This window comes from Opisthocomus hoazin, unplaced genomic scaffold (genome assembly GCF_030867145.1).
Source record: "Opisthocomus hoazin isolate bOpiHoa1 unplaced genomic scaffold, bOpiHoa1.hap1 HAP1_SCAFFOLD_261, whole genome shotgun sequence".
Classification (NCBI taxonomy): domain Eukaryota; kingdom Metazoa; phylum Chordata; class Aves; order Opisthocomiformes; family Opisthocomidae; genus Opisthocomus; species Opisthocomus hoazin.
Window position 1 is genome coordinate 32,501 of NW_027448754.1, and position 11,533 is coordinate 44,033.

General features: G+C 66.6%; 1 protein-coding gene across 1 annotated transcript in view; it reads right to left on the reverse strand.

The window, feature by feature from the left end:
* Positions 1-2,795, reverse strand: part of GUCY2D (guanylate cyclase 2D, retinal) — a 27,464-nt gene extending 24,669 nt beyond the window's left edge. Inside the window, exons 1-2 of the mRNA XM_075411967.1 lie at positions 2,240-2,795; positions 630-931 (exon numbers count right to left, since the gene is read on the reverse strand). Of these exons, the coding sequence (XP_075268082.1) occupies positions 630-931; positions 2,240-2,795 (858 nt within the window). The remainder of the gene's footprint in view (positions 1-629; positions 932-2,239) is intronic.
* Between the last annotated feature and the right edge of the window lie 8,738 nt (positions 2,796-11,533).

Consider the following 11,533-nt stretch of genomic DNA (forward strand, 5'->3'; position numbering starts at 1 on the left):
TCACCCACAGATGTGTCCCTCACCCCACAGATGTGTCCTTCACCCACAGATCTGTCCCTCACCCCCCATGGATGTGTCCTTCACCCATGGATGTGTCCCTCACCCCACAGATCTGTGCCTCACCCCCATGGATGTGTCCTTCACCCACGGATGTGTCCCTCACCCCACAGATCTGTGCCTCACCCCCCATGGATGTGTCCTTCACCCACGGATGTGTCCCTCACCCCACAGATCTGTCCCTCAGCCCCATGGATGTGTCCTTCACCCATGGATGTGTCCTTCACCCACGGATGTGTCCCTCACCCCACAGATCTGTCCCTCACCCCCATGGATGTGTCCTTCACCCACGGATGTGTCCCTCACCCCACAGATCTGCCCCTCACCCCCATGGATGTGTCCTTCACCCACGGATGTGTCCCTCACCCCACAGATCTGTGCTTCACCCCCCATGGATGTGTCCTTCACCCATGGATGTGTCCTTCACCCACGGATGTGTCCCTCACCCCACAGATCTGCCCCTCACCCCCATGGATGTGTCCTTCACCCACGGATGTGTCCCTCACCCCACAGATCTGCCCCTCACCCCCTGGAGGTGCCCCCGACCCCCCCCGAGATGCCTCCCGCCCCACCTGCGCGGGGTCGACGTGCGCGGGGATCTCGTAGGCCTCCTTGGCCTGCTGCAGGGCCTCGTGGAAGGTGACGTCGGGCGAGTCGACGGTGACGGTGAGGACCGCGTCGTAGGCCAGGCGCAGCTTGGTGTTGTTGGCCAGGACGGGGTAGGGCGCGTGGTGGTAGGGCAGGGGGAAGGCGAGGGCGTCGTAGGGGATGAAGACGTAGGTGCCGTCGGTCATGCCCATGTCCTCGGCCTTCTCCAGGAGGACCCGTTGCTCCTCGCCGCCCAGCAGCGCCGAGTGCATGCACATGACCACCACTGCGGGGGGATGGGGACGGGTGAGGCACGGCGGGGACCACCCCATCCAGCTCCACCACTGGGTGCCTGTTGGAGCTCCCTGGGCAACCTTCAACTGCTGGGCCACCATCTCCTGCCATCCTCCCTCCTCCTATCCACCTCCACCTCCTCCATCCATCCTTCTTCCCCATCTCCACCCACTTCCATCCATCATTCTTCCACTTGTCCACGTCCCCCTCCTCCATCTCCATCCATCCACCCATCCACCCACCCATCCATCCATCCATCCATCCATCCATCCACCCAACCAGCAATCCATCATCCATCCATCCATCCATCCATCCATCCATCCATCCATCCATCCATCCATCCCTCCCTCCATCCATCCACACCCCCTCCTCCCCATCCACCCCCAGCTACCCCATCTCCATCCAGCCTTCCTCCATCCATCCATGTCCACCATCTCCATCCATCTTTGCTCCCCTACCTTCATCCACTTCCATCCGTCTTTCCTCCATCCATCCATGTCCACCATCTCCATCCATCCTTCCTTGGCCACCTCCATCCAACTCCATCCATCCATGTCCACCATCTCCATCCATCCTTCTTGTCCCACCTCCTTCTCCATACTTCTTCCCCCCTCTCCGTCCATCCATCCATCCGTCCATGTCCACCACCTCTATCCATGCTTCTTCTCCCATCTCCACCCATCCATCCACCCTTCCTCCATCCATCCATGCCCACTACCTCCATTCATCCATGTCCCCACCTCCATCCATCTCCATCCATCCTTCCTCTCCCACCTCCATCCACTTCCATCCATCCATGCCCACCACCTCCATCCATCCTTCCTTTCCCATCTCCATCCACCCATCCATGTCCACCACCTCCACCCATCCACGTCCACCAACTGCATCCACCTCTCTCCATCCTTCCTTTCCCATCTCCATCCATCCATCCATGTCCACCACCTCCACCCATCCATCCTTCTTCCATCTCCATCCACCCATCCATGTCCGCCACCTCCACCCATCCATATTTCTCCCATCTCCACCCATCCATGTCCACCACCTCCACCTCCATCCATCCTTCTCCCATCTCCATCCACCCATCCATGTCCACCACCTCCACCCATCCATGTCCACCACCTCCATCCATCCTTCCTTTCCCACCTCCACCCATCCATCCTTCTCCCATCTCCATCCTTCCATCCATCCTCCATCCATCCTTCCAGTCCCACCTCCTCCATCTCCATCCATCCATCCACGCCCACCTCCCCCACCTCTCCCTCCTCCCCTCCCCCCCTCCTCCCCACCCCCACCCCGTCACCTCTGACGCCGTCGGCCCTCTGCACCCTCTTCAGAGCCTCGCGGGCCTGGTCCTCCTGGCTCCCGGCGGCGGTGACGACGGTGACGGGCAGCCCTCGAGCCCGGAGGTCCTGGGCCAAGCCCTGCCCCACCTCCCGCCAGAGGTCCTGTGGGGCGGAGACCACGGCCACGTGGGCCCAGCGGAAGAAGCGGAGGAGAGCGTGGAGCACCCCGGCCGGTTCCGGCATGGGACTGACCAAGGTGTCCAACCCTTCGACGTCACCCAAGCAAGCCCAGGAGACCATGGGTTTGTTCCAAGCGGTGGCCAGGAGCCCGGCAGCCCCGCAGGTGGCCGGGTTGAGAGGTCCCACCAGACCGGTGGCGTAACGTTCAACGTTGAGGAGCCCCGTCACGGCCTGGGGGGTCCGACACGCCTCGGTCAACACCACCGCGTCCCACCAGTAGCCTTCATTGAGGGTTGGGTCGCGGTTGAGACGGGTGACAGCCAAGCGAGATGCCACCTCGGGCAAAGCGCGGGCGAGGACGGGGTCGCAGGTCCAAGGACCCATCACCCCCATCTTGAAGGTGGCCCCCTGTGTTGGGGGTGGGTGGAGGAGGAGGAGGAGGAGGAGCAGGAGGAGGTGGGGAGGCCACCGGGGGTGGTGGGAGAGGCAGAGGAGGAAGCTGGCGGAGATGGCACTGTGGCGGGAGGGGATGGTTTGGGAGGTGCCACCGCTGTGGGAGGTGCCACCATGGGAGATGCCACCATGGGAGATGCCACCACCGTGGGAGATGCCACCACCATGGGAGTTGCCATCATGGCAGATGCCACCGTGAGAGTTGCCGTCGTGGGAGACGCAGCTGGTTTGTGTGACACCACGACTGTGGGAGATGCCACCACCGTGGGAGATGCCACCATGGGAGATGCCACCACCATGGGAGTTGCCATCATGGGACACGTCACTGCGGGAGGTGCCATCGTGGGAGACGCAGCTGGTTTGCGTGACACCACGGCTGTGGGAGATGCCACCACCATGGGAGATGCCACCACCATGAGAGTTGCCACCACCGTGGGAGATGCCACCACCGTGGGAGATGCCACCACTGTTGGAGATGCCACCATGGGAGATGCCACCAACGTGGGAGATGTCACTTTTCTGGGAGATGCCACCACCATGGGATGTGCTGCAGGCATGGGAGATGCCACCAGCCTGGGGGATGGCCTTAAGGGTGGTGCCACCACCAGGGATGATGCCGTCACAGGAGATGCCATGACTGTGGGAGGAGCCACAACGGTGGAAGATGTCACCAAGGGAGATGCCACGCTTGTGGGAGACACCGTCGCTCTGGGAGACTCTGTCATGGGAGATGCCACCACCACAGGAGATGCCACCACTGAGGGAGATGCCGTCATGGGAGGTGCCACCACCATAGGAGATGCCGCCGCTATGGGAGATGTTGTCATGGGAGATGCCACCACCATAGGAGTTGTCACCCTTCTGGGAGATGCCACCACCATGGGACATGCTACCGGCGTGGGAGATGCCACCAGCCTGGGAGATACAGCCACGGGAGATGCCACCCCAAGAGGAGATGTCATCGCTGTGGGAGATGCCACCATGAAAGAAGCCACCACTACAGGAGACAATGTCACAGGGGATGCTGCCAATGTGGGTGACGCCACCACAGCAGATGTCACGGCAGGAGATGCCACCTTGGCAGAAGCCACCAGAGAAGAAATCATCGTAGGAGGTGCCACCATGGGAGATGCCACCACGGGAGATGTCACCATAGGAGATGCCACCATAGAAGATGCCACCACGGGAGATGTCGCCACGGGAGATGCCACCACAGGAGATGCCACCACAGGAGATGCCACCACGGGAGATGTCACCGTGGGAGATGTCACCGTGGGAGATGCCATCATGGGAGATGCCACCATGGGAGATGCCACCACAGGAGATGCCACCACAGGAGATGCCACCACGGGAGATGTCACCGTGGGAGATGTCACCGTGGGAGATGCCATCATGGGAGATGCCACCATGGGAGATGCCACCATGGGAGATGTCACCACAGGAGATGCCACCACAGGAGATGTCGCCATGGAAGATGTCACCACGGGAGATGCCACCATGGGAGATGTCACCATAGGAGATGTCACCACAGGAGATGCCACCACAGGTCACGTCCCCACGGCTGCCACCACCGTGGGAGAAGCCACCTCCGGGCCGCATGGTCCAGCGCGGGCCAGGGCCGCTGGGGACGAGGCGGGGGGTCCTCAGGCCCGGGGGGGCCGTGGTGGGAGGCGGCGAGGGGGTCCGGCGGGGTCCAGCGATGCCACCATGGTGGGACAGGGGCTGGGGTGTCCACGGGGCCGGGGGCCACCACCTGGGAGAGACGAGGGGTGAGAGCGGGGTGGGGGGGGTCCCGGGCACCGGGGTCTTTGGGTGGGGGGTCCCAGGGCATCAGGGTCCTTAGGGTGGGGGGGTCCTGGACTCCTGGGTCCCTTGGGTGGGGGGGGGGTCCCAGGGCATCTGGGTGCTTGGGTGGGGGGGTTCCTGGACACCTGAGACCTTGGGTGGGGGGGTCCTAAGGCATCTGGGTCCCTGGGGTGGGGGGGTCCTGGATGTCTGGGTCCTTGGGGTGGGGGGGTCCCAGGGCATCTGGGTCCTTGGGTGGGGGGGGTCCCAAAAGCCTCAGTCCTTGGGTGGGGGGTCCCAGGGCATCTGGGTGTTTGGGTGGGGGGTCCTGCATGCCTGAGTCCTTGGGTGGGGGGTCCCAAATACCTGGGTCCTTGGGGTGGGGGGCTCCTGGACACCTGGGTCCCTGGGGTGGGGGGCTCCTGGACACCTGAGTCCCTGGGGTGGGGGGGGTCCCAGATGCCTTGGTCCTTGGGTGGGGGGTCTTGGACCCCTGGGTCCCTGGGTGGGGGGGTCCCGGCGCCCAGGTCCCCGGAAGGGGGGGGAGGAGCCGGCCCAGATACCCCCCCCCCGCTCCCATCATCCCCCGCGGCCCCGTTAATCCCCCGGGGGGGTAAAACCGGGATTATCCCCAACACCCCCCCCCCGCTCCCCTCCCCCCCCAGCGCGGGGCAGCGGGGCCACGTGCGGGGCTGGGGGGGGGCAAAGGGGGGGGGTGACAACCGCACAGGGTGACACCCCCACCCCGTGTCACCCCCACCTTGTGACACCCCCCACCCTGTCACCCACACACCTAGTGACACCCCCCATGTCAACCCCACGCCGAGACACCCCCACCCTGTGACACCCCCCCCATGTCACCCCCACCCTGAGTCACCCCCACCCCGTGTCACCCCCACCCAGTGTCACCCCACCCCGTGTCACCCACATACCCTGTGACACCACAGACAGGGTGACACCCCACTCTTTGTCACCCCTGACCCTGTCACCCACACCCCCATGACAGCCCCCCCCCCGTGTCACCCACACCCGGTGTCACCCACACCCGGTGTCACCCAACCCCGTGTCACCCGCACAGCCGGTGACATCCACACCCGTGTGACACCCCCACCCTCTGTCACCTGTACACCCGGTGACACCCACAGACAGGGTGACACCCCACTCTGTCACCTGCACCCCCGGTGACAACCCACAGGGTGACACCCCACTCTGTCACCCACACCCAGTGTCACCCACTACACAGGGTGACACCCCACTTTGTCACCCGCACACACCCGGTGTCACCCACACCTGTGGGACACCTCCAACCTCTGTCACCCACACACCTGGTGACACCCACAGGGTGACACCCCACTCTCTGTCACCCGCACACCCGGTGTCACCCGCACCCTGTCACCCGCACCCCCATGACACCCGCACACCCCAGTGTCACCCACACACAGGGTGACACCCCACTTTGTCACCCGCACACCCGGTGTCACCCCCACCTGTGGGACACCTCCAACCTCTGTCACCCACACATCTGGTGACACCCACAGGGTGACACCCCACTCTCTGTCACCCGCACACCCGGTGTCACCCGCACACCCTGTGTCACCCACACACGTGTGACACCCCACTTTGTCACCCGCACACCCATGAAACCCCCATCCTCTGTCACCCACACCCAGTGACACCCACAGGGTGACACCCCACTTTGTCACCTGCACACCCGGTGTCACCCCCACCCTGTCACCTGCACCCCCACGAGACCCGCACACCCAGTGACACCCACAGACAGGGTGACACCCCCACCCGGTGTCACCCACACCCCCCCAAGACCCCCACCCTCTGTCACCCGCACCCAGTGACACCCACAGGGTGACACCCCACCCTCTGTCACCCGCACACCCGGTGTCACCCACACGCAGGGTGACACCCCACTCTGTCACCCGCACCCCCACAACACCCCCCACCCTCTGTCACCCGCACACCCCATGTCACCCCGCGCCCCGTGTCACCCACCCGCCTGTGTGACACCCGCACACGCGGTGTCACCACCCTGCCCGGTGTCACCCCCCCGTGTCCCCGTGCCGGGTCACGCGGCGCCGTTAATCCCACCCGGTTATTTCTGGCACCTTCATCCCCCCGCGGCGGGTCACCCCGCGTGTCACGCCCCGCACACGCGTGTGCCGGGACACGGCCTGACCCACACACGTGTGTGCCACGACATCTACACCCGCACACGCGTGTGCTGGGACACGGCCTGACCCACACACGCGTGTGCTGGGACACAAGCCCACACCAGGACACGCATGTGCCAGGACACAGCCCGCACACACATGTTTCAGGACATGGCCTAACCTGCACACGCGTGTGCCAGGACATCTCCACCCGCACACACGTGTGCTGGGACATGGCCTGACCTGCACACACGTGTGCCAGGACATCTACACGTGCACACGCGTGTGCTGGGACACGGCCCACACCCACACACACGTGTGCCAGGCCATCTCCACCCACACACGTGGTTGGTGGGACACACGGTGTGCACACGCGTGTGCTGGGACACGGCCCAACCTGCACACGCGTGTGGCAGGACACGTCTCCACGTTCGCACACGCGTGTGCGACGCCCTTCCCCCCCCCCCCCGCCTCTCCCCAGCCCAGCAGGGTGCCTGGGAAACGGGAAAGGAGGGGGGACCCAGGCGTCCGGGGGGGACCCCGAGACCCAGGGGGTCCCCAAGACCCCGGGGGGGACCCCAATATCCCAGTAAGGGACCCAGGTGTCAGGGGGGGGACCCCGAGACCCCAGGGGAGACCCCAGGACCTCGGGGGGGGGGACCCCAATACCCCGTGATGGGACCCAGACATCCTGGCGGGGGGACCCCGATATCCTGGGAGGGGACCCAGGCATCCGGGGGGGGACCCCAAGACCCCAAATAGGGGACCCCGATACTCCAAGAGGGGACCCCAGTACCCCAGGGGGGGACCCCAATATCCCAATAAGGGACCCAGGTGTCGGGGGGGACCCCAAGACCCCAAATAGGGGCCCCAGGCATCCTGGCGGGGGGACCCCGATATCCTGGGAGGGGACCCCAAGACCCCGGGGGGGGGACCCAGGCATCCGGGCGGGGGGGACCCCAATATCCTGGGAGGGGACCCCAAGACCCCGGGGGGACCCAGGCATCCGGGAGGACACCCAGGAAAATGGGGGGGACCCCAATAGGGGACCCAGTTGTCCGGGGGGGACCCCAATACCCCAAATAGGGGACCCAGGTGTCCGGGGGGGACCCCAATATCCCCATACCAGACCCAGGAGTCCAGGTGGGGACCCCGATGGGAGACCCAGGTGTCCGGGGGGGACCCCAATACCAGACCCAGGCATCTGGGGGGGACCCCAATAGGGGACCCAGGTGTCCGGGGGGGACCCCGACACCCCAATAGCAGACCCAGGCATCTGGGGGGGGACCCCAAGACCCAAATAGCTGACCCAGGCATCCAGGTGGGGGACCCCAATAGGGGACCCAGGCAACTGGGGGGGACCCCAATATCCTGGGAGGGGACCCAGGTGTCGGGGGGGGGACCCCAAGGCCCCATAGCAGACCCAGAAATCCAGGTGGGGACCCCAATAGGGGACCCAGGCGTCCGGGGGGGACCCCAATAGGGGACCCAGAGGTCCGGGGGGGGGGGGCCCAACCCCCCCATAGAGGACCCAGGCGTCCGGGAGGCCCAGGGGGTTTTGCGGGTGGGGGTGGGGGATGGGGGGGGGGGGGGTCCCTTACCTGTTCCCAGGCCCCGGGGGGTGGGTGCTGGGGGGGCGGGGGGGGGCCGTTGCCCCCCCGGCCGCCTGGGTCCCCTTACGGCCGCTGCCCCCAGGGTGCCCCCGCGGCCGCCAGCACCCGTGTGCGGCCACAGCGCGGGGGGGGGGGGGGCCCTAATCCCCCCCTCCCCCCCCCTCCGTGGGTGTAATCAGCTTAACGGGGGGGGAGGGGATGAGGGGGGGGCTGTGGGTGCTGGGAGACGGGCGGGCAGCACCCCACGGGGGTCGGTGAGAGCCGGGGGGGGGGGCACGGGTGACAGGGACACGAGTGGGGGGGGGTGGCGGGGGGTCCTGGGTGCCCCTGGGGGTGGGGTGTGGGGGGACGTGGGGGGATGGGGGGGACACAGCGGAGGACACGGGGGGACACTGGGGGGCATGGGGGGGAATGGGGGGACATTGGGGGGGACACAGGGGGGGACATGAGGGGGGCGTGGGGGATGTGGGGGGGACACTGGGGGACGGGGGGGGACCGTGGGGGGGATGAGGGGGACGCGGGGGGACATGGGGGGGCACAGGGGGGACACCGGGGAGATGGGGGGGACACGGGGGGGGACACGAGGGGACACTGGGGGGACACGGGGGGGTCACGAGGGGACACTGGGGGACACTGGGGGACACACGGGGGGACACGGGGGGGGACACGGGGGTACACTGGGGGGGGACACGGGGGGGTCACGGGGGGACACTGGGGGGGGGTCACGGGGGGGCACTGGAGGACACTGGGGGGGGACAACGGGGGGGCTTTGGGACCCCAAAACCGGCCCAATCCGCCCCAAAACGGGGCTCCGCCCCCTCCCCCGCCCCCCCAAACCCGCCGCTCCCCGCCCCGAAGCGCCCCCGCCCGTCACTCACAGCCCTGGCCACGCCCCCCGCCCCGCCCCGAAGCGCCCCCGCCCGTCACTCACAGCCCTGGCCACGCCCCCCCGCCCCCGCCCCCACAGCGCCCCAGCCACGCCTCCGCCTCCTGGCCCGCCCCTCACGCCGGCTCCGCCCCCCCGGCCGCGGCCGCCATGTTGGGTGCGGGCGGAAGCGGAAGTGGCGGCGGCGGGGCCGGGCGGAAGTGAGGGCGGCGGGGCGGAGGTGAGGCCGGGGACTGGGGGCACTGGGGGCTACTGGGAGGCACTGGGGCTACTGGGAGGCACTGGAGATAGGGAATACTGGGAGGTACTGGAGATAGCGGCACTGGGAGGCACTGGGGGCAATACTGGGAGGCACTGGGCTATACTGGGGGGGCACTGGAGGATATTGGAGGCACTGGGGGATACTGGGAGGCACTGGAGGTAGCGGCACTGGGAGGCACTGGGGGATGCTGGAGGCACTGGGCTATACTGGGAGGCACTGGGGGATACTGGGAGGCACTGGAGGTAGAGGCACTGGGCTGTACTGGGGAGGCACTGGGGCTATACTGGGATGCACTGGAGGATGTTGGGAGGCACTGGGGGATACTGGGAGGCACTGGAGATAGCGGCACTGGAGGCACTGGGGGCTACTGGGAGGCACTGGGGGCTACTGGTGGCACTGGAGACAGCGGCACTGGGAGGCACTGGGGCGATACTGGGAGGCACTGAGCTATATTGGGAGGCACTGGGCTATACTGGGAGGCACTGGAGATAGCAGCACTGGGAGGCACTGGGGGATACTGGGAGGCACTGGAGGTAGCGGCACTGGGAGGCACTGGGCTATACTGGGAGGCACTGGAGGATATTGGGAGGCACTGGGGGCTACTGGGAGGCACTGGAGATAGCGGCACTGGGAGGCACTGGGGGATACTGGGAGGCACTGGGGGATACTGGGAGGCACTGGAGATAGAGGCACTGGGCTATACTGGGAGGCACTGGGCTATACTGGGATGCACTGGAGGATATTGGGAGGCACTGGGGGCTACTGGGAGGCACTGGAGATAGCGGCACTGGGAGCACTGGGGGATACTGGGAGGCACTGGAGGTGGAGGCACTGGGGGATACTGGGATGTACTGGGAGGCACTGGGCTATACTGGGAGGCACTGGGGCTATACTGGGAGGCACTGGAGGATATTGGGAGGCACTGGTGCTACTGGGAGGCACTGGAGATAGCGCACTGGGAAGGCACTGGGCTGTACTGGGAAGCACTGGAGATAGCGGCACTGGGAGGCGCTGGGGGATACTGGGAGGCACTGGGGGATACTGGGGGGCACTGGGGGATACTGGGCAGCTCTGGGCGGCACTGGGGGATACTGGGGTCCCTGCGGGCTTTGGGGTCCCCCCAGTTTGGGGGTCCCGGTGGGATTGGGGGTCCCCTCCGTGGGGTTTGGGCTCCCCCCGGGGTTTTGGGCCCCCCCCCTCGATTTTTGGCGTCCCCCCCCAGTTTCGGGGACCCCCGCAGGGTTTCGGGGTCCCCCCCAGATTTGGGGGCCCCCCCTTGGGGTCTCCCCACCCCCCGATTTTGGGGTCCCAGGGGGATTTGGGTCCCCTCCGTGGGGTTCGGGCTCCTCCCTATGGGTTTAGCTCCCCCCCCCCGGGGTTTTTGGCCCCCCCCCCCGATTTTTGGGGTCCCCCCCAGTTTCGGGGGACCCCCCCAGGGTTTCGGGGTCCCCCCAGATTTGGGGGCCCCCCCTTGGGGTCTCCCACCCCCCCAGTTTTTGGGTCCTTTCCACGGGCTTTGGTATCTTCCCTATGGTTCAGCTCCCCCCCCCCGGGTTTTTGCCCCCCCCCCCCCGATTTTTGCGGTCCCCCCAGTTTCGGGGACCCCTGCAGGGTTTCGGGGTCCCCCCCAGATTTGGGGGCCCCCCCTTGGGGTCTCCCCACCCCCCGATTTTGGGGTCCCAGGGGGATTTGGGTCCCCTCCGTGGGGTTCGGGCTCCTCCCTATGGTTTCAGCTCCCCCCCCCGGGGTTTTGCCCCCCCCCGGGATTTTGGGGTCCCCCCAGTTTCGGGGACCCCCCCAGGGTTTCGGGGTCCCCCCCCAGATTTGGGGGCCCCCCCTTGGGGTCTCCCCCCCCCCCCAGTATTTGGGTCCCTTCCACGGGCTTTGGCATCTTCCCTATGGGTTCAGCTCCCCCCCCCCGGGTTTTTGGCCCCCCCCCCGGGATTTTGGGGTCCCCCCCAGTTTCGGGG